Source organism: Schistocerca nitens, chromosome 8 (assembly GCF_023898315.1).
Source record: "Schistocerca nitens isolate TAMUIC-IGC-003100 chromosome 8, iqSchNite1.1, whole genome shotgun sequence".
NCBI lineage: Eukaryota > Metazoa > Arthropoda > Insecta > Orthoptera > Acrididae > Schistocerca > Schistocerca nitens.
Window position 1 is genome coordinate 559227827 of NC_064621.1, and position 27842 is coordinate 559255668.

At 47.4% G+C, this 27842-nt stretch overlaps 1 protein-coding gene across 1 annotated transcript in view; it reads right to left on the reverse strand.

Moving 5' to 3' along the window:
• The window catches only part of LOC126199674 (uncharacterized), a 439743-nt gene that overhangs the window by 137497 nt on the left and 274404 nt on the right, over positions 1-27842 (reverse strand). The window contains exon 3 of the mRNA XM_049936602.1: positions 290-416. Within this exon, the coding sequence (XP_049792559.1) occupies positions 290-416 (127 nt within the window). The remainder of the gene's footprint in view (positions 1-289; positions 417-27842) is intronic.

Here is a 27842-nt window from a genome sequence, read left to right on the forward strand (position 1 = left end):
AGCACCCAATATCACTTGCCAATGCAGACATAAGTATCGCAAATTTCTTCTGACCCACAATTTCTTCCGCCTCTGGGTTGGCACCAACTACCTTACAGTTGAGGGCCACCGCATAGGCGAGTACTAACGCCCTCGGCTACACAAACAGCGACAGTGCCCAAAAGTAAAACACTGATGGGGGGAGGGGGGGGAGGGAGGTGTGGTCGCAACGACGGTGTAGCCAAGCGAGGCTAGGGACTGCAGAGCAGCTGGTGTGGAGAGTGGAGTGTGGGATGCGCCAGTACGGTACCTGGAGGTGAGCCCCGGCGCTCCTGGCTGGTCCCGGCTGCTGCAGACTGGAAACCGCGGCCAGCGCCAGCAGCAGCTGAGCGTACACCTGGCCCACCGTCTGCCACAGCCCGCTGCAGCTGTTACAGCTGCAACACACGCGTTACCCAACTACTAGCGTGCACAGTCTGACCACATAGACACAAGCCAAACAAATACTACATACACTGGTGTCCAAAATTAAAGCAACAAACAACTATTCCCCCGTCCTGTGTCTAATTCATGACATAATCGTATACATTGTCAACGGATGTCTGCACGAAAGATAGCACTCCGGTCAACAAACAACCTCACCAAGGATGATGTCAGCGCACCTATAAAACGGGGTAGTGTTTGCCGGGTAGTTCAAATCCACAACTGCAGTGTACACAAAAAATGGTTCAAATGGCGCCCGCATCTCGTGGTCGTGCGGTAGCGTTCTCGCTTCCCACGCCCGGGTTCCCGGGTTCGATTCCCGGCGGGGTCAGGGATTTTCTCTGCCTCGTGATGGCTGGGTGTTGTGTGCTGTCCTTAGGTTAGTTAGGTTTAAGTAGTTCTAAGTTCTAGGGGACTTATGACCACAGCAGTTGAGTCCCATAGTGCTCAGAGCCATTTGAACCATTTTTTCAAATGGCTCTGAGCACTATGGGACTTAACATCGGTGGTCATCAGTCCCCTAGAACTTAGAACTACTTAAACCTAACTAACCTAAGGACATCACACACATCCATGCCCGCGGCAGGATTCGAACCTGCGACCGTAGCAGTCGCGCGGTTCCGGACTGAGCGCCTAGAGCCGCGAGACCACCGCGGCCGGCCGCAGTGTACACAGACGGTGCTGTATTGCATAGTGAATACGCTTACCAGACACTCTGCGGTGGAGGGACATAGGAAGAATGGGAGCAGGACATTCGTAAATTGATATGGCCCGATGGGTTAACGTGAATCCTTCTGTTTTCCGAATGTGGCGACAGTTCATAGAGGCTGTAACTGTATCCCCAAGACCAGAGCATGGCCAACCAGATGTGATGTCAGAAAAAGAGGTCCGTTATTTGGCCGTAAGGGCACGACGGTACCACCTTAGTACTGCATGGCAACTGGCATCTGACCTCGCAGCATCCCCTGGACGTTTTGCATCGAGGCAAACGGTCTACAGAAGGCTTCGGTAGAGTGGCCATTGTTATCGGAGGCTTACCGTATGCGTAACACTGACGTGACTTCACAGATGCGAACGTCTAGAGTAGAGTTGTCAACACGCCACCTGGACGGTCGAACATTGGACCAACGTTCTTTTCACAGATAAGTGCCAATTTGGTCTGGAGAGTGATTTTCGACGGATTGGCATCTGGAATAAATGTGGAACACGATTTCAGTAGTCTCCCTAACGGCTTGAGCAAGCAATATGTTAAACAATCGGACACCTCTTCACGAACTTGTACAATTGAATCGGCAACGTTTAACTGCCGTCAGGTATTGTGACGAATCTTGGTACCTCACGTGGTGTTGTTGCGAGGTGCTGTGGGTCCAGACCTCGTGCTGATGGACGATAATGCTCGATCGCATAGAATACAGGTGGTTGATAGTTTCTTGGAAACGGAAGAATTTGGACGCATGGCGTGGTCTGCTCGCTCTCCCGATTTGGGTCCCATAGGGCAAGTCTGGGATGCACTAGCGACACGGGTTGCATCACGTTGGCATCCACCAATCACTCTCCAACACCTGCCAGCAGCGCTGCACGAAGAATGGCTGTTATTGCCTCAACATGAGATGGATGGCATCATTTACAACATGCCCTGTCGTTGTCAGGTCTGTATTGCTGCCAGAGGTGGTCAGACCCAATACTGAGCACATTAACCAGTTGTCGGAATGCATGTCTAAATCCGTAAAACTGAAAAAAAACGAAGACCATATTTGTCTACCGTTATGCATGTTTCAGTTGTTTACGTTCCGTATTCTTTACATTGTTTCTACTTTACTATAAGCTGTTTGTACTGTTTTGTAATAAAATAAACGCGACTTTGTAAAATTTCAGTTTGTTGCTTTAAATTTGGCCACCAGCGCATATAAATTAAAATATAAACGTTCGTTTGTTCAAAATCGTGATCTCCGAAAGTTCTTGAACGACTGCTTTTAAATTTTCACGCAACATCGTATGTTTTTTAGGTACCAATTCCTTAATGTACGTATATTTCTAACGTAATGCGACATCTGAATGTAATCTGTGTGTTATATTAAGGGAAAACATTGGTACCAAAAATCTCAAAATGTTCGTTTCCGATTTACTTCACATTTTTACACGTTACTGTAATATTATAGACAAAATACACTTTTTAATGTATAAATATGTATATAAAATATACAACAGTGAAACGTTGTTAGCAAACAGGAAAGCTGTATTTATAGCTTATTGCTTTATGATTACAATACTACTACAGTATCTGAATTTCCAATAACAATAAACAAGACTCAAGGTCAGATATGGGGGGGGGGGGAAGAGGAGATGGACAGAATGGGGGGTGGGGATGGACGCAGAAAATGTGAAGGAGGAGATAGACAGAGAGGGACAGGAGGAGATGGAGAGAGAGATAGAGTGAGTGGGGGGGGGGGGGGAAGGAGAAAACGGGAAGATACGGAGGGGAAGGAGGTGATGGGCAGAGAGAGAGAGAGAGAGAGAGAGAATGGAGGAGACGATGGACAAAGGGAGAGGGGGGGGGGAGATGGACAGAGACAAGGGACAGAAGGAGATTAGGATGTATATCCAATTCCCACTCATATTAGAAAATGTGCCTTCTCTTTTCTTTTTTCATTTAGGCAGACAGAGCCACAGCGATGTGTGGCCTGGTACGGCTAGTAATAACATACACAATCGTATGTTCCGCTCTACATGCTTAGTTTTGTAGCAACAAAGTCATAATCTCAACATTTAGGACATTGTACCAAAATGACTTCCGTAGTTTCAAGTGGGATGCGTCCACAGACTTCGTGTAGTTATTAAACATGGTCGATTCAGCTTCCAGCGTTTTAAAATTATTTTATTTTAATTCATAAAAACGAACTAATTTGTAAGTAGAAACGTCCATATTTGGTAAATTTATGCAAATATACCACAACATTTGACACTTCCATTTGTTTATTCATCTTTTTTAATGAACCATAATCTAAGTTACTAAATACGCTGTAATAGTTGCACAACAGTTTTTGGAACTAGGTGTATAGTATTCATAAACAGTTTCAGCTGACGACCGTTCCAGCTATGCATGTCGATCCAATAAAATTGTAGAACTTAATTCACCATTAATAAATGTACCTCTTAAAACTACCCACCATCTAGTACACCACTGGCCATTAAAACAGCAAGGCCACGAAGTTGGTATTTGTCAAACTGCCACCAAGTGTACTACACGCTTGGATTTGCAAATAACTCGTATTTCAGCACAATTACATAAAGTACGAGGAAGTAATGCTATATGTAATGAAGGTTACGCAGCGGGTTTCTCATTCAGATGTCGCATTTGAATATTGTTTGTGTGTGAGAAGGTAGTGTTATGCCTCGTGTAAGGAGGGGGAACGTCTTCTATCAGAACATTCCAGGATTCTACAGCGGCAGTCCTGTTAAGACTACAGTCTATCATTTTGCGATACTGCTATTTGTGTTAGTCGGGATCACACGACCGTAGTGTGAATATGGAATCTATGGGTTCAGGAGGGCATAGAATCTCAGTGGTCTCACGCGACTTGCGCCCGGGAGGACATATACACTCCTGGAAATTGAAATAAGAACACCGTGAATTCATTGTCCCAGGAAGGGGAAACTTTATTGACACATTCCTGGGGTCAGATACATCACATGATCACACTGACAGAACCACAGGCACATAGACACAGGCAACAGAGCATGCACAATGTCGGCACTAGTACAGTGTATATCCACCTTTCGCAGCAATGCAGGCTGCTATTCTCCCATGGAGACGATCGTAGAGATGCTGGATGTAGTCCTGTGGAACGGCTTGCCATGCCATTTCCACCTGGCGCCTCAGTTGGACCAGCGTTCGTGCTGGACGTGCAGACCGCGTGAGACGACGCTTCATCCAGTCCCAAACATGCTCAATGGGGGACAGATCCGGAGATCTTGCTGGCCAGGGTAGTTGACTTACACCTTCTAGAGCACGTTGGGTGGCACGGGATACATGCGGACGTGCATTGTCCTGTTGGAACAGCAAGTTCCCTTGCCGGTCTAGGAATGGTAGAACGATGGGTTCGATGACGGTTTGGTTGTACCGTGCACTATTCAGTGTCCCCTCGACGATCACCAGTGGTGTACGGCCAGTGTAGGAGATCGCTCCCCACACCATGATGCCGGGTGTTGGCCCTGTGTGCCTCGGTCGTATGCAGTCCTGATTGTGGCGCTCACCTGCACGGCGCCAAACACGCATACGACCATCATTGGCACCAAGGCAGAAGCGACTCTCATCGCTGAAGACGACACGTCTCCATTCGTCCCTCCATTCACGCCTGTCGCGACACCACTGGAGGCGGGCTGCACGATGTTGGGGCGTGAGCGGAAGACGGCCTAACGGTGTGCGGGACCGTAGGCCAGCTTCATGGAGACGGTTGCGAATGGTCCTCGCCGATACCCCAGGAGCAACAGTGTCCCTAATTTGCTGGGAAGTGGCGGTGCGGTCCCCTACGGCACGGTCTTGGCGTGCATCCGTGCGTCGCTGCGGTCCGGTCCCAGGTCGACGGGCACGTGCACCTTCCGCCGACCACTGGCGACAACATCGATGTACTGTGGAGACCTCACGCCCCACGTGTTGAGCAATTCGGCGGTACGTCCACCTGGCCTCCCGCATGCCCACTATACGCCCTCGCTCAAAGTCCGTCAACTGCACATACGGTTCACGTCCACGCTGTCGCGGCATGCTACCAGTGTTAAAGACTGCGATGGAGCTCCGTATGCCACGGCAAACTGGCTGACACTGACGGCGGCGGTGCACAAATGCTGCGCAGCTAGCGCCATTCGACGGCCAACACCGCGGTTCCTGGTGTGTCCGCTGTGCCGTGCGTGTGATCATTGCTTGTACAGCCCTCTCGCAGTGTCCGGAGCAAGTATGGTGGGTCTGACACACCGGTGTCAATGTGTTCTTTTTTCCATTTCCAGGAGTGTATATTGTTCGCTTAGCCATGCAGAATTGGAGAGCCATGGCACACGTCAGGAGTCAAAATGTGACTGTTTAAAGCAGTACCAATATCCATATGGGCAGGATGTGTTGTCTATTTTTCTTTATAGTGCTGCACTGCTTTTCGTTTACCAGCCCTCGACTTTACTACTATACTCTATTATTTAATGCTGTTTTGTATTTTACCTATTTCAAGTAAGCTTGAGATTTGCTTCCCCAGATCCGTTTAATGTAAATATTTAGTATATGACTGTGTTTAATGGTAAAATGGGGGATTCTTTGTTATCTAGTTTCTGTAGTTCCATCATCACCAAGTGCACAGGTCCAGAAAAACCCACCCCCTTCCTCGGGGGTCAGACCGTCAATGTGGAGCATCAATCGGAGCCGATTCTGCTGGTCAGTGCCCACTAGGACCCACGTGGACTTGGTGTAACCTAACTGATCCCTCGGCATGGATGACCGTACAGTGGACAACGTGTCGATACTGCAACCAATGTGGAAGCTGGCCTGCTGGCCTCGCCCGTTCATCCTGTCAGTGGGCAGGTGGCCGCTCCTTTAGCAGGGCCCGAGCAGGTACACGGGGGCAAAGGCTTGCTGGTTATCGGGAGCTCCAACGTTAGGCGGGTGACGGAGCCCCTTAGGGAAATAGCGGACAGGGCTGGAAAGAAATCGAACGTGCACTCCGTTTGTCTGCCGAGGGGCCTCATCCAAGATGTGGAGGCGGCCTTGCCTGCGGCTATCGAGCGTACGGGGTGCAGTCGTCTGCAAGTAGTTGCTCACGTCGGCACCAATGATGCCTGTCGCTTGGGTTCTGAGGCGATCCTCAGTTCGTACAGGCGGCTGGCGGATTGGTGAAGACCGCTGGCCTCGCACGCGGGGTGCATCGGAGATGAGGGTATCATCTGGAGTGCCCCAGGGAAGTGTGGTAGGTCCGCTGTTGTTTTCTATCTACATAAATGATCTTTTGGATAGGATGGATAGCGATGTACGGCTGTTTGCTGATGATGCTGTGGTGTACGGGAAGGTGTCGTCGTTGAGTGACTGTAGGAGGATACAAGATGACTTGGACAGGACTTGTGATTGGTGTAAAGAATGGCAGCTAACTCTAAATATAGATAAATGTAAATTAATGCAGATGAATAGGAAAAAGAATCCCGTAATGTTTGAATACTCCATTAGTAGTGTAGCGCTTGACACAGGCACGTCGATTAAATATTTGGGCGTAATATTGCAGAGCGATATGAAGTGGGACAAGCATGTAATGGCAGTTGTGGGGAAGGCGGATAGTCGTCTTCGGTTCATTGGTAGAATTTTGGGAAGATTTGGTTCATCTGTAAAGGAGGCCGCTTATAAAACACTAATACGACCTGTTCTTGAGTACTGCTAGAGCGTTTGGGATACCTATCTGGTCGGATTGAGGGAGGACATGGAAGCAATTCAGAGAGGGCTGCTAGATTTGTTACTGGTAGGTTTGATCATCACGCGAGTGTTACGGAAATGCTTCGGGAACTCGGGTGGGAGTCTCTAGAGGAAAGGAGGCGTTCTTTTCGTGAATCGCTACTGAGGAAATTTAGAGAACCAGCATTTGAGGCTGACTGCAGTACAATTTTACTGGCACCAACTTACATTTCGCGGAAAGACCACAAAGATAAGATACGAGAGATTAGGGCTCGTACAGAGGCATATAGGCAGTCATTTTTCCCTCGTTCTGTTTGGGAGTGGAACAGAGAGAGAAGATGCTAGTTATGGTACGAGGTACCCTCCGCCACGAACCGTATGGGGGATTGCGGAGTATGTATGTAGATGTAGATGTAACCTCACAGCTGACCAGGCATACCCCATGTCGAACCCAGGTACCCTCAGGCTTGCCAGTTTGCCCCAGATTTACCCGAGATGACCACTTGGTTCTCATCCACACTGCCAAGTCCCAGACGTTCGGGACTTGGAGCTGGAATGATTACTACCGGTGTCACTACATTTGGACCCACCGAATTTGACGAGCAACCGTCGAGGATGCTAAGGCGCAACATCTACTGCCCATCTCGTACCGTCTGAGAACGTTAAATACCATAGTTAACGTTTGTGTCAGTAAGTTCCATCGGTAACCGTCTTGCGGTCTGCCAAGACGTTTATCTTTTAAGAAGGCAAGGTACTCATTTCGGCAAGATTCCTCTTGCCACATTTACGAGTCACCGTCGAGGACGCTTTCGTGTGCTTTTACCGCACCTCACGCTGCTTACCTTGGAACAACCGTTGCCCAGACCTCTGCGACTCCGTAGCCCATGATAAGTTTTTTGGTAAACGCTGTGCAAACTGCAAAAGGTCTTCGTTGTGACTGATAAGCGTCTCGAATACAACAGCCGTAATGATAATAGGCACCTCAAGGTCATACCACCATCCTAAAGCATTGCCAAGTAGTGATCATTTCAAATGTTGGTAAAAATTCCGAAAACAATTTTAGACACGTCTATTTTTAGTATGGAACATGATGGAGTACTTTACAGAAGAAAATTCTTGCCAGCTGATACGAAAAGAATAGGCACTAACATTACTTTAAATTTGGAAGAAAAATAATTTTTGAAGAAAAATACACACATCAAAGAAAGTTTTGCATCACTTCGGTTCCGAGAGTTCCGGAACCTGCACAGAAAATTGGAATAGAGATCAACACAAACATCATTTCCACCCTTTTTATTGCTCATGAAAACCACACATTGCATTTTGTACCACAATACAGCGAGACCTTCAGAGGTGGTGAGCCAGATTGTTATACACACCGGTATCTCTAATACCCAGTAGCATGTCCTCTTGCATTGATGCATGCCTGTTTTCGCCATGTCATACTGTCCACAAGTTCATCAAGACACTGTTGGTCCAGATTGTCCCACTCCTCAACGGCGATTCGGCGTAGATCCCTTAGAGTGGTTGGTGGGTCACGTCGTCCATAAACAGCCCTTTTCAATCTATCCCAGACTTGTCCGATGGGGTTCATGTCTGGAGAACATGCTGGCCACTTTAGTCGAGCGATGTCGTCATCATGAAGGAAGTCACTCACAAGATGTGCACGACTGGGGCGCGAATTGTCGTCCATGAAGACCAATGCCTCGCCAATATGCTGCCGATATGATTGCACTGCCGGTCGGAGGATGGCATTCACGTATTGTACAGCCCTTGCGGCGCCTTCCATGACCACCAGCGGCATACATCGCCCCACATAATGCCACCCCAAAACACTCGCTGGACAGTCTGTCTACGGCGTTCAGCCTGACCGGGTTGCCTCCAAACACGTCTCCGACGATTGTCTGGTTGAAGGCATATGCGACACTCATCGATGAGGAGAATTTGATGCCAATCGTGAGCGGTCCATTCGGTATGTTGTTAGGCCAATTTGTACCGCGCTGCATGGTGTCGTGGTTGCAAAGATGGACCTCGCCATGGACGTCGGGAGTGAAGTTTCGCATCATGCAGCCTATTGCGCACAGTTTGAGTCGTAACACGACGTCCTGTGGCTACACGAAACGCATTATTCAACATGGTGGCGCTGCTGTAGGGTTCCTCCGAGCAAAAATTCATAGGTAGCCGTCATCCACTGCAGTAGTAGTCCGAAAAACATCGCTTAGGTTCACTCCGAGACGCCTGGACATTTCCCTTGTTGAGAGCCTTTCCTGGCACAAAGTAACAATGCGGACGCGATCGAACCGCGGTATTGACCGTCCAGACATGATTGAACTACAGACGGCACGAGCCGTGTACCTCCTTCCTGGAGGAATGACTGGAACTGATCGGCTGTCGGACCCCCTCCGTCTAATAGATGCTGCTCATGCATGTTTGTTTACATCTCTGGGCGGGTTTAGTGACATCTCTGAACAGCCAAAGGGACTGTGTCTGTGTTACAATATCCACAGTCAACGTATTTCTTCAGGAGTTCTGGGAACCGGCGTGATGCAAAACTTTTTTGATTTGTGTAATTTTCAAGAAAAATAATAATAAAACCTGTGGAAAAAACAGTGCCACTGACCTATTTGGACAGTAAATAATATATGAATATTCCCAAAGTTTATATATTTTATCGTGACGACACAAAAGTATTCCGAGGTAAAATGTGAAATGTCGTAAGAGATGTGAAACTGTTCTTCATGTGTAACGAAAAATGTCGTCGTTGATGAATTTGCATTCTGTTTACCTTGTAGAAACTTCCAGCCAGGAACTTGTCAATAAAACTATGAAATTAATTTTGGTAACGTCTACGACATCATTACTATATCGTGTCACTTATGAACGGATTTTATTTACGAGAGAGAATGTGTACGACAGTGCACGAGTAGTTAGACGTCGCCGCCAGGATTTTAGTTCCGAGCGACGGTTCGCCTTAACACGACCATGAATATTTCCTACGTCACGAAATTTTATTTGGAGTTCTCCCTGATCCTTCGTCACAGCAGACACCAACCAAATGACGGATATACCCTCTACAAAAGTAACAGTAGGCACTTTCAGGCCAATATTTCCGTTGGAGTCGAGCAAAATATATTTTTATCTGTGGTTTTGTGAAACCCAAGTTTTATCGAAGTACACTACAAGAATGTTGTCCTTAGCACCCAGTAACTGCATTTTATGCAAAACTCCGTTCTTGCTGCTGCAATATCCCCGCATACTATTAAGAAATTTTAGCGCATCGTTATACTTCAGAATCAAGAACTGAGTGAGCACAGAGGGCGCGGGAGGAATGTGTCTAAGTCTGAATAATTAACTTTTTGATGGAAATCATTGTGTATTATTCGAGCCATCGGATATTGGCCTCTGTTGTACTATCGAAATACAGATCCACGCACGAAGTTTCGCTTGAAATCGTCGAATTCCGTAATTTCCATTTTCATTTACATCCCTTTCTTGGAGAGCCAAAACATGTGCTCATATCTAGAGATTCTGCCGATTTTAATGCACTGTTAATGCGGAATAAAGCTGATTCCGAAGTACCATAATGTTTTGTTGTCATTTTATGAACATGCCCAAAATTTATGTTATTCTTGCCTTCTTCGCTCCTGGTCAGATCAGTAAAAATCTTTAGTATGTTCGGTACGACAGTTTAAATTGTTTTCGATTGTCATTTCGTCCTTCGCGCGCACCGACCGGAGTAGCACTATTCGTAGGCCCTAGCTCCTGCATTTCGTTCACTATCGAACACCAAGGCACCGTTCCACGGAAGAACGAAACCACACGAGAACACTCGACATCGCACGGAAACACTGAACACGCAACTGGTGCCGACCTACGGCACTGTTAAAGGTGTACAATGGCTCCCACGCCGTTGTGTGACCCGACATCTCAAACGATTGTCCCAGTGTCATCCTTCTTTTCGTTTACTGACATTGTCACGATACTACTAGTGTTAGCCAGATGTTTAGCAACGATAAACCACCGAAAAAGCACAAACGAGCTTGTACTGCACATCTGTGCCGCCAAGGACACCCATCGGCCTATGTTACTGGGTACTGGGCAGTACACGACAAGCACATGGGTAACTCGTTTGCTAGTACTAGACCGTGGCCGTCGCTCACAGAGGTCGGCACTCGGTGCCGCTCCCACAGACACCGTTTTTTTTTTTTTTCTGCGACACGTGGCGCGCCGCGGGCTGTGTCAGCGCGGCGACCGCACCCGCGGCTTCTCTTGACACGTCAGCAGAGAGGGACGCGCCGGCAGTGGTCCACCCGACAACACTGCAAGCAGCGGCGACCCGGCGTCGTCTTCCCAGACGAGCCCCGGCTTGGTACTCCGTCACGGAGTCTGTGAGGAGAATGAACGTCGCCCTTTGTATTCGTCACCGTCATACAGGCTGGTGCAATAGTATATGGTTGCTTTGGGGACGCAACATTATCACCTATGGATTGGATGGCGGTAATCTGGACAGCTGCCACTGTATTTCAGACGAGTTAAAGGCAACTACTGTGCTGTGTCTTCTAGACCTCCGTGACGTTATTTTTTAATAACACCGTATCCCATCCGTGCTGTACTGACGTACCTCGATACAGAGGGGTTTCGATGGTTGTCAGAGCTCTCACCTTTTTCCAAAACATTTGGTCATAGGTTGTCGAGGGACTCACTGGCCATCCATTACGAGTGATGAACTCTGACCTGCAGTCGAAGCAGCATAGAAGGACGTAATTATAACCCAAGCTCAGTTCGATATGATGCGCAGCCGGCTTAGAGCGGTCGTTATTACCAGAGGTGGCAACTCGGTGTACTAAATTTCGTACAATGTACACTCCTGGAAATTGAAATAAGAACACCGTGAATTCATTGTCCCAGGAAGGGGAAACTTTATTGACACATTCCTGGGGTCAGATACATCACATGATCACACTGACAGAACCACAGGCACATAGACACAGGCAACAGAGCATGCACAATGTCGGCACTAGTACAGTGTACATCCACCTTTCGCAGCAATGCAGGCTGCTATTCTCCCATGGAGACGATCGTAGAGATGCTGGATGTAGTCCTGTGGAACGGCTTGCCATGCCATTTCCACCTGGCGCCTCAGTTGGACCAGCGTTCGTGCTGGACGTGCAGACCGCGTGAGACGACGCTTCATCCAGTCCCAAACATGCTCAATGGGGGACAGATCCGGAGATCTTGCTGGCCAGGGTAGTTGACTTACACCTTCTAGAGCACGTTGGGTGGCACGGGATACATGCGGACGTGCATTGTCCTGTTGGAACAGCAAGTTCCCTTGCCGGTCTAGGAATGGTAGAACGATGGGTTCGATGACGGTTTGGATGTACCGTGCACTATTCAGTGTCCCCTCGACGATCACCAGTGGTGTACGGCCAGTGTAGGAGATCGCTCCCCACACCATGAAGCCGGGTGTTGGCCCTGTGTGCCTCGGTCGTATGCAGTCCTGATTGTGGCGCTCACCTGCACGGCGCCAAACACGCATACGACCATCATTGGCACCAAGGCAGAAGCGACTCTCATCGCTGAAGACGACACGTCTCCATTCGTCCCTCCATTCACGCCTGTCGCGACACCACTGGAGGCGGGCTGCACGATGTTGGGGCGTGAGCGGAAGACGGCCTAACGGTGTGCGGGACCGTAGCCCAGCTTCATGGAGACGGTTGCGAATGGTCCTCGCCGATACCCCAGGAGCAACAGTGTCCCTAATTTGCTGGGAAGTGGCGGTGCGGTCCCCTACGGCACTGCGTAGGATCCTACGGTCTTGGCGTGCATCCGTGCGTCGCTGCGGTCCGGTCCCAGGTCGACGGGCACGTGCACCTTCCGCCGACCACTGGCGACAACATCGATGTACTGTGGAGACCTCACGCCCCACGGGTTGAGCAATTCGGCGGTACGTCCACCCGGCCTCCCGCATGCCCACTATACGCCCTCGCTCAAAGTCCGTCAACTGCACATACGGTTCACGTCCACGCTGTCGCGGCATGCTACCAGTGTTAAAGACTGCGATGGAGCTCCGTATGCCACGGCAAACTGGCTGACACTGACGGCGGCGGTGCACAAATGCTGCGCAGCTAGCGCCATTCGACGGCCAACACCGCGGTTCCTGGTGTGTCCGCTGTGCCGTGCGTGTGATCATTGCTTGTACAGCCCTCTCGCAGTGTCCGGAGCAAGTATGGTGGGTCTGACACACCGGTGTCAATGTGTTCTTTTTTCCATTTCCAGGAGTGTATATCCCCAAAACAGTACAAATTTAATTCTTTTTACTGCATTCAAGAAAATTAAAAGTAGCGTACCGGGTGGGAAGAAAGGTATAAAAGCGAAGCTTTGCAAAGTACTACAGTGAGATCCGACATGCAACTCATCCAATTTTGGTTTCAATGCGAGTGCCCGCAGACACTGCAGTGGCGCTGTAGTCGGCAGGGGAACTACTTAAACGACGTCTGGTGCACGAGTCATACACGTGACGGCCACATCCCGACTCGAGCAGGACCCTAATTTGTCACAGTTTGGCCAGTTTGAGAGGGGCCTAGTCATCGGCACGAAAGCCGCAGGCTGATCGACGCTCCGTGTGCCTCGCCAGGTCGATCGTTCTGAGTGTTCGGCCAGACGATGCTGCGAGCAGTGGACTCGAGACGGCAGCCACGTGCGGCGACCAGGGAGACGACGAGGCGAGAGGATCGAAGGATCGTGCTGCAAGATATCAGAGAGCCTACAGTGACTGGAGTGGTTGGACGTCCTCCTAATCGATATACTGCCAAATTATGCCCAATCGGCTCGTTAAATCGTCAGAATCCCCAGCTGGTTGGAGGGTCCTGCCCACGATGCTCCAAACGTTATCTATTGGGGGGAGGGATCCGGCGACATGGCTGGCCTAGCTGATCATTGGGGCTCAATTCTAAGCTGCAATGATCACTGACGACAAATCTACTCCAGTCAGTGAGATTCCAGGCTCAAGATGTGTCTGCAGACGCCCTAGACAGCCGTGGGATACCATCCTGATTGTGATCTGCCATACAGCCTGACAACCAGGAGCGATGGTCTGGGGTGGCATTTCATTTCATACAAGGACCCCTTTGATTGCCATCCGCGGCGCCCTTACAGTATGGTGGTACGTCGACGATATTATAAGCCCCGTTTTGTTGCCCTTCATGGCAAGCCATCCTCGGCTTACAGTTCAGCAAGATAACGGCCGCCCGCACACGGCGTGAGTTTCTACTGCTTGTCGTCGTGTTTGCCAAACCCTACCTTGTACAGCAAGGTCTCCGGAACTCCCCTCAACAGAGCATAGTGGGCAGAGACCACCAACAAGCTCGGCATTTCGACGATCTAACGCGCTGATTGGACAGAATCTGGGACGATATTCCTCAGGAAGCCATCCAACAGTTCTATCAATCAAGCGGCCGAATAACTGCTCAATTTCTTCAAATTGTGAAGTTCAAATGGCTCTGAGCACTATGGGACTTAACATCTGAGGTCATCAGTCCCGTAGAACTCAGAACTACTTAAACATAACTAACCTAAGGACATCACACACATCCATGCCCGAGGCAGGATTCGAACCTGCGACCGTAGCGGTCGCGCGGTTCCAGACTGAAGCGCGTAGAACCGATTGGCCACAAAGGCCGGCAATTGTGAAGTCTTTCTCTTGAATAAGTCATACAGTTTTTCTGAAATTGCAATGATTTGTTTGTTTGTGCATATACTTTTTGTCCTTAGAGTGTATTTTTCTCATCGCGTCAAGTGCCAGAAACTCCTACAAATGGGATCCAGACTCACTGTAGGCGATTCCCATAGTGTTTTGTCTCTTAAGTGTACATTCGACGTGTTCATTTCTATGTTAATCTAAGTGTCTAAATATTCAATTTGAATCATATGTATGTGTTCCTACTAGTTATATCTGTTATGGTGACTGTTTCCCTGTGTAGTTATATTTTCAGTTATATCTGTGCCGGTATTAATGTATACGGTAGTTATAATTTAACTTTCGTTACTTGAGCCAGTGCAGACTGGAAACTATTTACCGTATGGGTACCCACCCTTACAAGAACGATGTTCAGACTGTGTGGTGCATGATTTGTGTAAACCGAGTGTTAGTGTCATGACTTACCGTTGGGCGCCGGTACTGACTCGGCGACGTAGGGTTGAAACACGAGCATGACTGAGTATTACAGTTGCAGACAGTCAACGTGGGTCTGGACAAGATGAGCAGGCCTTACTCGTAAAGATGTTTTATCGAAACAACAGTAATCGTGCCGCTGCTCTTCGCGAATATGGTCGCATTAAAGGAATACGGAGTAGTCTTTTTCCCGCGCCGCGGTTGAAGAACATGATTCGGTAGTTCGAACTAACTGGCGGTTTGGGAATTGCTCCTGGGAGAGGCCGACGGCCAATTGCGCCACAAATTATTGAAGAAGCCGTTGTTGGCATGGCTGAGGATGCTGCACGCAGTGCGTCGTCTTCAAGCGGTGCACTAGCCGTGTCACGGAAGCTCAACATCCCGTGGTCCACCTTTCGAAAACTGCTGCGAACAGTCGTCAAACGTCAATGACTAGTGCTGTTCCAGGCTGTCGTGCATGCAAATGGCCTTCGCATTGAGCATAGTTTGTAGCCGGGAACGTAAACATGGTAGGTAACTTACGCAATTAACAAATGTTATCCTCTCATGAGGAAACTAAAACGTGTTTCGTTCAATGGTTTATTCGTTATTTCTCTTCTGCAGGCCCCTACACTGTTTTCACAAAGTTTCACTGTCCTAGGCTTACTCGTTTTTCATGGGGACCCGCTCAAGTAGCGAAAGTGTAATCATTAACACCCTGTTCGTTACACTCCACTAATCTCTGATAGAACTGTCTACTTTACTAACATGAGGGAGACAGAAGTTTTCACTTTCATTTCCAGTCGAAGCTGTGGTGTTTGTACAGTCAGTGCCCACGCTGCTGGGTGGCATAACCCTTGGCCTGTACGCTTCGTTAGACCGCCACTCGCCGAGTACTTCTCTGGAGACAGTTATTTGCTACTGTTGATGCGGATGTCTGTACTGCCTACAATAAAGAAAAGTGTGTTTTGGTCAGGAACAGGGAAAAAGTATAGATAGTTCTTGCAGTCGACTTCTTTCATCTCGATATCGTTTCTTCTTTTACTCTAACTTTTCAGATGATACTTTCACTCACATCAGTAAGTATCATATAGAATGATCCATGTAATGATTTTTATTATTTACAAAAGATTTGGCTGCATACCTCAGTTCCAACACAGTCAACATCTGAACAAGCGAGCACCAGCAGACCAATAACTGAACAAACGATGTGCGTGCTACCGACAGAGAGTGCGTATGAAAACATTTGCGACGCTTTCACCAACATTCGTTCCACAGTTGGTTCATTTGGAATGCCTTTCTTCTCACGACTCGACTTACTTGTTTGATTTCGTATCGTTGTTTAAAACAATGTAACTTCGTGAACTAATAAATCAGCGGATACAATGGCGCCAACAAAAATTGAAACGTGTCCCTGTTTTGATAACCTTGATAATAGTGACTGATATCTGAAACTGTTTCAAAAATGTTATGTCTTTGAGAAATACTCCAAGCATGAAAAGAGTCTAAGCAAAAACCTTACCACAACAATAAGGTAAAATTATTTACTTTACAGCATAAAAAAGAGTAAATAGAGCATTACATATTTCTTGGTATAAATCCATGACGACATGAATGGAACAAGGGAGTATATCTTAAAACGATGTTTAGGATACTGTTCAGCAGTTTTCTGATAATATGTTCTGTAATTCCATATTGCAGGTAACAAATATTTAAAATAATTTGAAAACCTTAATCTGTAATTAAAATAAAAACGTTTGATTCAACGCTCGTCTTATTCTGTTTAAAACTTCTGAAAGCCGACTCTCTCTCTCTCCCTCTCTCTCTTCTCTCTCTCTCTGTCTCTCTCTCTCTCTCTCTCTCTCTCTCTCTCTCTCTCTCTCTTACAGATTTTAATAAAAGGAGGTGGAGCAGTTACGGTCGACAGAGAGTACCTATTCTAACATTGTAGTTGGAGTCACGGACGATGGTATTTGAGGTTAGGATCGTTCTGCGCACCTACGTATGCGTTCTCCGACAGCCAAAGAGCGTTCACTACTGTCTGAGCGCTCTGTTCTGAATGTCGTAGCCAAAGCGAACATTAAATGTCATCGTAGCGAGTTGTTTAGTAAATTTTTACTCCATTTATTGCTGGTTGTCGTCGCCGATTGCGGTGCTAAGCGACAAATTCTGCACAAGGAAGCGAGAGACATAATTTCAAGCACACATGCTTGCTCCAAGCACAAGGTGCGTGTACTCGTATGAGCGTACCACAGTTGTCGCATTGCACTGGCAACAATGCAGTTCCCGTCCGCGATTCGACCATCGTGAACCGCCTTAATTCGTGCAACAGACTATAGCATCAAAGATGAGTATGGATACTTTTCTTTAAATACTTTTGTACGAGGGTTGCGCAGAAATTAATGCACTGCATTTTCACTTCAACAATTTAAAATTACATACCCGAAAGAATGATATTTTACCTACACACCCTATTTTTCCATGTAAGCTCCATTCCCTTCTATGGCCTTTCTCCAGGTTCAAAATGGTTCAAATGGCTCTGAGCACTATGGGACTTATCATCTATGGTCATCAGTCCCCTAGAACTTAGAACTACTTAAACCTAACTAACCTAAGGACAGCACACAACACCCAGTCATCACGAGGCAGAGAAAATCCCTGACCCCGCCGGGAATCGAACCCGGGAGCCCGGGCGCGGGAAGCGAGAACGCTACCGCACGACCACGGCGAAACAAGTGCTTGTGTGCCCTGTCAGTACCAGTCTTTGTCTTGGTGGCGCAGCCAGTGCTTCACTGTGTGAATCACCTCCTCATCGTCCTCAAAATGTCTTCCACGAAGTGCATCCTTTAATGGTCCAAACAAGTGGAAGTCCGAGGGCGCTAGGTCAGGCCTGTAGAATGGATGGCGTAACACTGTCCAACTCTGTCTTGCGATGTGTTCAGCAGTCGTCAGACTCGTGTGGAGCCGAGGGTTAGCGTGTTGCAGCAAAACATCTCCTGAGTTGCTGTCGCATCGAAGTCGCCAGAAGCGCGCCTTGAGTAGTTTTAATGTGTTGACCTATGCTTCTGAATTAATGGTCTTCCAGAACACGGTGATCATGACCTTACCGGCTGAAGCAATTCCTTTGAATTTTTTCTTCTGTGGGAAGTGGGAATGCCGCTATTCTATCGACTGTCGTTTTGTTTCGGGCTCAAAATGGTGAACCCAGGTTTTATCATCTGTCATAATCCGGGACAAGATGGCCTCCTCCTCAACTTCAAAACGTTTCAACGAATCGAGACAAATGTTTTTTCTGTGCGATTTGTGATCCACCGTTAGACACCGTGGGACCCGTCTTGCACACACTTTTGAGTATCCAAGAGTGCGGCTAATTGAATCCACACTTCCTTTGCTGATTGACACTAGACTATGCACAGGCGTTTTTGTATATTCCCCACAGTTTCTCTCTCTCTGCAGTGAGAAATTCAATGACGTCACGCTGCTTGTAACGTACGTCACCTACAGACGCTACTTTGAAACTGTCCTGCCGCTACGTATCTGTCGGAAGTGACGGAAACTTGGCTCGTTCACTCAGTAGACTTGAAATAATACATACGAAACGTTTCACACTCGTAGCATTGCTTTCGACTGAGAAAAAAATGCGGTGCTTTACTTTCTGGGCAACCCTCGTAAGTAAGACGTTTTTCTTGTGATATTACTCGTTACGAAGGCTTCGCTACTTTTCGTTCGATAGCGTGTCCATAGCTCTCAGGACCGGCGTATATTTTCCATTTGCTTCTGAATAATTTCTCTTACTTTCTCTCGTCTGCCCATTTTCAGTCGTTGGGTTTGTACGAGTACCACGTCTGCTGGGGACCATTCCTTAATCGTGTGTGCGAGTTGTGTTAAATACGTCTGCTGGCTGTAGCTGAGATGGGTAAGTGCGTGTATAAAGTGAAGTCGTGTTTGTGTTGTATGGTGGCGAGAGAAGGGAGAGGGTGGAACTTGGTGGTGGCACAGAGTTTATTCCTTTAGAATGGCACCGGGGAGCCTGCTGGGCTTAACATTCCCATCCAGCGGTCCGTTCACCATCAACAGTGGCAAACACACGCCACCAGACACTGTCGAGAAGCCTGGAATTTAGTCCAGGACAGTAGGGAAAAGTGTCGCTATCGGAAACCTTACATTGGCACCTCTCCTTCTCTTGCCAGTAAAATTTGCCGGTGAATATTTATCCCGTCTCCCAGGTCCGAAATGTTTGCCTCCGAATTGAGCATCACTGTTACTGGAGCAGGTTCATAACGTATATACAGGGTGAGTCACCTAACGTTACCGCTGGATATATTTCGTAAACCACATCAAATACTGACGAACCTATTCCACAGACCGAACGTGAGGAGAGGGGCTAGTGTAATTGTTTAATACAAACCATACAAAAATGCACGGAAGTATGTTTTTTAACACAAACCTACATTTTTTTAAATGGAACCACGTTAGTTTTGTTAGCACATCTGAACATATAAACAAATACGTAATCAGTGCCGTTTGTTGCATTGTAAAATGTTAATTACATCCGGAGATATTGTAACCTAAAGTTGACGCTTGAAACCTCCGACGTTCAGTTGCGTGTTGTAACAAACACGGGCCACGGTCGGCGAGCAGCTTCTGCAGGGACATGTTTACGATGACGACCGTGTTAACGAGTGTGGCTGTAGTGCACTGCTGTGGTTTAGTCTAGCTGTCGCAGTGTCCGCATGTAGCGCTTGCTGCTATTGTTATTCTGCATTCGTCTCCGCACGCAGACCAACTGTAGTACACCGTGTTACCAGACGTCTGTGTAGTGTTGTAGGAACTGTGACCATGGTGTATTCGAACTCTGAAAAGGTGGAGATGATACTCATCTATGGCGAGTGTCGACGAAATGCAGCTGAAGCCTGCAGGGTGTATGCAGAACGGTACCTGGACAGAGAGCATCCAACGTGCCGCACATTGCAAAACATCTACCGCCAACTCTATGCAACAGGTATGGTCGTAGCACGCAAACGGGTCCGTAACAGGCCCGTCACAGGAGAAGCGGGTGCAGTTGGTGTGTTAGCTGCTGTTGCCATGAACCCACAAATGAGTACACGGGACATTGCGAGAGCCGGTGGACTGAGTCAAAGTAGTGTCATGCGCATACTGCATCGTCACCGCTTTCACCCGTTTCATGTGTCGCTACATCAGCAATTACATGGTGATGACTTTAATCATCGAGTGCAATTCTGTCAATGGGCATTAACAGAGAATGCGTTGCAGTTCTACCTGTTTACCGACGAAGCAGGTTTCACAAACCACGGGGCAGTGAATCTGCGGAACATGCATTACTGGTCCGTGGACAATCCTCGCTGGCTCAGACAGGTAGAGCGACAGCGACCGTGGACTGTAAATGTATGGTGCGGAATCATTGGCGACCACCTCATTGGTCCTCACTTCATTGCAGGGGCCCAAACAGCTGCAACATACATCGCGTTTCTACAGAATGATCTGCCAACGTTGCCCGAAAATGTCCCACTGGAAACGCGTCGACGTATGTGGTATCAGCATGATGGTGCACCTGCACATTCCGCAATTAACACTAGGCTGACCCTTGACAGGATGTTCGACGGGCGTTTCATAGGACGTGGAGGACGCATAAATTGGCCAGCCCGTTCTCCTGATCTTACACCTCTGGACTTCTTTCTGTGGGGTACGTTAAAGGAGAATGTGTACCGTGACGTGCCTACAACCCCAGAGGATATGAAACAACGTATTGTAGCAGCCTGCGGCGACATTACACCAGATGTACTGCGGCGTGTACGACATTCATTACGACAAAGATTGTAATTGTGTGCAGCAAATGGTTCAAATGGCTCTGAGCACTATGGGACTCAACTGCTGAGGTCATTAGTCCCCTAGAACTTAGAACTAGTTAAACCTAACTAACCTAAGGACATCACAAACATCCATGCCCGAGGCAGGATTCGAACCTGCGACCGTAGCGGTCTTGCGGTTCCAGACTGCAGCGCCTTTAACCGCACGGCCACTTCGGCCGGCTGTGTGCAGCAAATGATGGCCACCACACTGAACATCTATTGGCTTGACATGTCGGGACACACTCTATTCCACTCCGTAATTGAAAACGGAAACCACGTGTGTACGTATACCTCACCTCTCATGGTACAGTACATGTGCGTCAGTGAAAAAGACCAATAAAAAGGTGTTAGCATGTGGACGTAATGTGCTGTTCCAGTCTCTTCTGTACCTAAGGTCCATCACAGTTCCCTTTGGATCCCTACGTAATTCGGTGGTCTCCGATACACACGATCGAACAGCGGAGGAGTGGTACTCAAGCGTCAACTTTAGGTTACAATATCTCGGGATGTAATTAACATTTTACAATGCAACAAACGGCACTGATTACGTATTTGTTTATATGTTCAGATGTGCTAACAAAACTAACGGGGTTCCATTTAAAAAAACGTAGGTTTGTGTTAAAAAACATACTTCCGTGCATTTTTTTATGGTTTGTATTAACCAATTACACTAGCCCCTCTCCTCACGTTCGGTCTGTGGAATCGATTCGTCAGTATTTGATGTGGTTTACGAAATATATCCAGCGGTAATGTTAGGTGACTCACCCTGTATTAAACCAAAGGTAACTGTGACAGCAACATCTGACAGACATGATGTAGTACACAAGCTCCCACCAGGACTGGACACTGAATTTTATGCACAGGTTACAATCTGTTAAAAAGTGCCTAATGATTCTGTAAGTAGAATTTTCTGATGAGATTGTAGTGTCGGCAGAAGAGCCAAAACCGTGTTGCTAGAGGAGGCCGAAATGCACGCGTTCAAAGCTCACGCAGACTGGCGTGAGGTCTGGAACAGGACAATGTCTTGAGAATTGCAAATAAAGTACGTAGATGATGTAATACTTAACTTTAATCCATAATTGGTGTACATCTCTCTTGACTGTACATGCTCCACAAGATAAATATCAATTGAATACGGCGCCTTGCTAGGTCGTAGCAAATCACGTAGCTGAAGGCTATGCTAACTATCGTCTCGGCAAATGAGAGCGTAATTTGTCAGTGAACCACTGCTATGAACGTCGGCTGTACAACTGGGGCGCGTGCTGGTAAGTCTCTCTAGACCTGCCGTGTGGCGGCGCTCGGTCTGCGATCACTGACAGTGGCGACACGCGGGTCCGACGTATACTAATGGACCGCGGCCGATTTAAAGGCTACCACCTAGCAAGTGTGGTGTCTGGCGGTGACACCACAGAGATGATAGTGGTGGTACTAGTGGGAAATTGATGTTTCAGCTGGCTTAATCTCTGGCGCAAAGTTACCTGCTGACCGCGGTACCGTTAATAATATAATATCGTGGGATTTAAATCGAATTCTGCTATTGAGCTGCACAATCAAATTGGGTAGCCTGTGACATCTGTTCAAATCCGTAAAGTACGATCCTCTTAAGATTGGAGTGGGGCTGGGGGAGGGTGTTGCAGGCGGCCCATGATGATACTGACGGCGTCGGAACAGTTATGTTGTTTGTTTTGTTGAAGTTCAACGATGTGTTGCTCAATTCGTGTTGTCACCATCTTGAAATCATTGTTGATTATCGAAACTTCCTGGCAGATTAGAATTATGTATCCGATCGGGATTTGAACCAGTGATCTTACCTACTGAGCTATCCAAGCACGACACACGAACCGTCTTCAAAGCGCCATCTTCGCCAACAACTACCGTAAGAAGTTCAGAGTTGTTCTTCTGTTTGCTGGCGGCTATGGCCGAGCGGTTCTAGGCGCTTCAGTCCGGAACGGCGCGCCTGCTACGGTCGCAGGTTCGAATCCTGCCTCGGGCATGGATGTGTGTCATGTCCTTACGTTGGTTAGGTTTAAGTAGTTCTAAGTCTAGGAGACTGATGACCTCAGATGTTAAGTCCCAAGTGCTCAGAGCCATTTGAACCATTTGTTCTTCTGTTTACCTTGCAGGACTAGCTCTCCCTAGTCCAGGGGTTCCCAGACTTTTTGTCACTGCGTACCACTTGACATTTCCAGTAACCTGGACGTACCACGATAGATTGTTCACTTCTTAACTAACCCCGGGGTTGGGGGACGGGGACGGTAGGCGGAACATTATGCGACAGACTGCCGTAGGGGTGCAAGCTTTGTTCACATCACACGCCATGTAACGTAACACACAACTAAACGACGATAACAACGATGAACTGTTCACTGCCTAATGATTACTGCAGCGCCACGCATTGGCATACCGCATAAGTTGGCAGAAGTTGCCAAGAGGCACGAAAGATTTCTAACAAGCACAGACAATACCCTACTGTCGTATCGGCCGCCGCACAGCTGCCGTCAACTCGGCGCGGCGTGCCACAACACGCGCGGCACACAGCGAGTACCGCTGGCGGATTTAAGCGAGCTCCCTGAGCCCGTTTAACCAGTTCAATCTTCGCCGATGACTGTGTCACTACCCGGCTGCTGGATTCACGACGACCGAACCGTACTGTGGCCTCCCTGGCTGGAAACTTGCGACGCGTCAGTATCGACTGGTTGGCAGTGGTGGACTTGTATTCTCTACTAGTGACTCTGATTTCTCCTTGGCGCTACAGCCAGCGAAGTGTTGTGTAGTCGAACTTAAGGGGCTCCGGAAAGGCTCAAAATCATGAAAAGTTCAATTTTTACTTTTTTGCGTTTTCTGAATCTGCAGACTATTACCTTTTAATAGATATATAATTTATTCAATTCCGAAGACTACAACTATTTTTAAATTTTTTTTGAAATGTGTTCTACATAGGCGTGACCCACTGTGGCGCTGTTAAACTGCTGTCAAATGGTGTTATTATCAACGTCCGTGTTCATCAGGTACATTTTAGTGATGTGAGATAAAGTATAAAACCTATTTTCAGAGACTTAGCAGCACCTGAACTGTTGAAAAAGTGTATTCACGGAAAAACTCAAAACCCCAATGAAAGTGTAAATAGTGTTATATGGTCGAGAATCCCCAAGACTGTATTTGTTGGAATAGAAACACTTCACTTTGGTGTGTATGATGCTGTTACGACTTTCAATGACGGCAACATTGTAAGGTGCAAGGTATTTAGAAATATGGGAATGAAGATAGGTTCTAACATGGTACGAGCGATGCTTGCTTTAGACAAGGAACGCCTTCGGGCTGCAGACAGGGCTGTAAAGAGTCTAGAAATACAAGCAAGAGTAAACAGGAGGAGGAACAAGAGGAAGCTGGAGGAGGAGTTTGCAGAGGATGAAGATAATCCATCCTATGGACCTGGAATGCACTAAAAAGTTAATCCAATCTTTGTCGCTCGATTCCCAAAACTTTTATTTTCTCATACTAATGTTTCAAACTTTCAGTAAATGTTACACAGTACCTTCTGCATAATTTAACACAGCCTTTTTCCAAAAAACTGTATATTTTTGAATATATAAATAAAAAATTGCAAAAAAATGTTGTGAATTTTCATTACAATTGAAAAAAAAATCATCTTTAATAACTGAACTAAATTTTGTAAAATCCCTGTGTTAAGTTGTAGCCCATATTCCAATAAATAATCTGTAAAAAGTTCAACTTCCTACCTCAAATACTTTGTGAGGAAAGATGTAATTTATAAGCGTTATTTTAACATTGCAAGTATAGGGCGTTCCGGAGCCCCTTAAGTTTTGTTTTGAGTGACGGAAGGTCAAATAAATTTGGTTATCACGGAATATTTGTTGTGTTGTAGTGCGGACATAACACCGACAGAAAAATCGCCAACGTCGAAACATTCCCGGCCCCTGCCCCAGGCTGTGGCTAAGCCATTTCTCCGCAATATCCTCTCTCCCCAGATCACTAGTCCCGCAAGCTATGCACAACCGTTGTGAAGCTTGGAGAGTAGGAGACAGGTACTGGAGGAAGTTGTGAGGCTGGTTCTTGAATTACGTTTAGTTAGCTCAGTCTGTAGAGGATTCGCCTGCAAAAGGCAAAGGTTCTGGGTTCGATTCCAGAATCGGCACACAGTTTTAATATGCTAGTAAGTTTCAAATCAGCGCAGACTCCGCTGCAGAGTGACAATTCGTTCTGGATTGCTGATGATGTAGTGGCCACGATGCCGACATCAGGGTCGCCGAACTGGCAAAGTGAAAGGATAATGGGGGCCCAAGACTAGGCAGGAGACGGCGGCTTGCAGACGTTCTCGACTGTTACACGCTCCTGCAATCAAGAAGTTTGATTTCGCACGCACTGGCGGGCGTTGGCATTTCGAAGAGAAAAGAACTTGAGTGCTATGCTATAAAGTGAAAGTCCTCGACGTAAAACAGTGGCAACATCGCTACTGCAGCAGAACACCCCGTCACGCTGGCGACCTCGGCCTTTCTAAATGAATTCGAGGCGTAGGATTGGTGAGCGTGTGAATGCAACACGGCCGGAATCTGCATCTGCAAATGCCCCATGAGAGATAGAAAGCCCAGTATAAGAAAACTTGGTCGGAGAAAACGAACACGTAGGAGAGTATAAACACACCACCTTTTTCTCTGGCGCCAGGGCTGCAGTTAAGCTCCTGTGCTTTCTTTGTACGTAAATGTTTTTAGTGTCAGTCGTGCGTATTAGAGAGAGTGGCGATTTGATATGTCAGTCCGGTCTCATTGCACAGCAGAGCTTCAGTTCATTTAATGAGGCAATTTTGCAATCAAAACCCCTGGTTTTATTTGTGATTATCATGAAGTTGAAGTGTGCGCCCAATTCTCACGCACTTCAGCAAAACATTTGTTTTGCAAATTGAAAAACAATACCCATTCCATATATCTAGTGGTTATAATTAAACTGCAGCTACTCACAGGGGTCCAGTGTGGGGTATAATTATCGTATGGCAGCGATACTTGGAAGATACGCTAATACTTTAATACGGTAGCGATCGACGCTGAAAAAAAATTAGTTCCAACTGTGGCCACCAGGTGCATATCTGGCGCTGTATAGTGCTTGTATGACGACGTGACATCCAGGCTTTCATGTAACGAACCATAACGTGAGTGAACAGCACGGCTATCGAGAAGAGACACCGTGCGCTGTCAGTGAAACTGTTTTATGTGAACGGCAGCAGTTACAGTGCTGCGTTGGGAGAGTATCGCAGACTGAGAGGTTTGAGGAGAGGCCAGGTGCCATTAAATGCTTTAAAGAAGATGATAATGAAATTCTAGAACACACCTGAGTTAGGTATATCACCTGGGAGAGGAAGGCGTCCTATCCCCGTACAAGTTACTGACGAGGTTACTGTTACCGTAACTGACCATGCAGCACGTGCCACGATAAGTTGGTTCAAATGGCTCTGAGCACTATGGGACTCAACTGCTGTGGTCATAAGTCCCCTAGAACTTAGAACTACTTAAACCTATCTAACCTAAGGACATCACACACATCCATGCCCGAGGCAGGATTCGAAACTGCGACCGTAGCGGTCGTGCGGTTCCAGACTGTAGCGCCTTTAACCGCTCGGCCACTCCGGCCGGCGCCACGATAAGTGCTAGCGCTCATGCAGTGTGGTGAGAGTTGTCTATCCCATGGTCAATAGTACCGAAAGTTTTGCGATCTATCTTACACCGGTACCCGTGCAAGATCCAGACGGTGCAGCAACTGAAACATCATGATTCGCAGCAACGTTCTGAAGTTAGTCTTCGGTTTCTGGCATGACATAATTCTGTGGAGAGACGAGGCGTATTTTACACTACAGGATTCATTGAATACTTTGGGGTACTGTTGAACCGAATATTGGGTACGAATAGCCACTGTAGTCGTTGTATCTGATTGTGATGACGTTTGGTTTGTGGGGCGCTCAACTGCGGGGTCATCAGCGCCCGTACAAAGTCCCAGTTTTGACATAGTCCAATTTTTACACAGTCCAGTTAGCCGCTGTCTCGAATGATGATGATGGTGATGAAATGATGAGGACAATACAAACACCCAGTCCCCGAGCAGAGAAGATTTCCAACCCGGCTGGGAATCGAATCCGGGACGCTAGCCACTAGACCACGAGCTGCGGACATACGTGAGTGTGTGGTGCGGGTTCACAAGCACCTTTACTCTCGGTCCATTATTCTTTGAAAAGAATACATCCAGAGGGCATGGCGGGTGTACCGTGACTTCTGCACGTTATCGAGACCTCCTTGTACAGCTTTGGAAGAGCGCAACTGTGTGGAAATAATTCTTTTCGTGCAAGGTGGGCACACATCATGTCGCTCGCCTTGTGAACGACCTGCTTAATGCAACCTTCCGCCATTGTGTTATCTTCAGAGGTTCTCCAGATACATGAGCTGCAAACTCACCTAATCTGAAACCGTGTGACTTTTGGCTCCGGGGACGCCTCAAAGAACGTGTTTACCAGAGAGGCGTTCGGTCTCCACCTCATCTGAAGACAAATACACAGGAGCACGCTGCTCAGTTATCACCGGAACTGCTGAGAGCCATTGTTGATCACGTCGTTTTACGGATGCAGCATTTCGTCTACGTCTCCTGCGCCCATATTGACCAAATTGTGTACTTGGTGGTTAATAATACAATGATTATTATGCATTTCTCTCTTGTTTGTCCTTTGTGTCCACGTCCCCTTCGTAATACGTTACATGGAAATATTTCTACAATACCTTACATGGAAACATTTCTACACGTTTTCCTTGCATCCACAGCGCCAGATTTGCACCTGGTAGCCAAATTGGAACTAATTTTTTTTTTCCATAGTAAATCGGTTCTGCATTAAAGCATTAGAATATCTATCAAGCTTCGCTGGCATATGATAAATAGAGCCCAG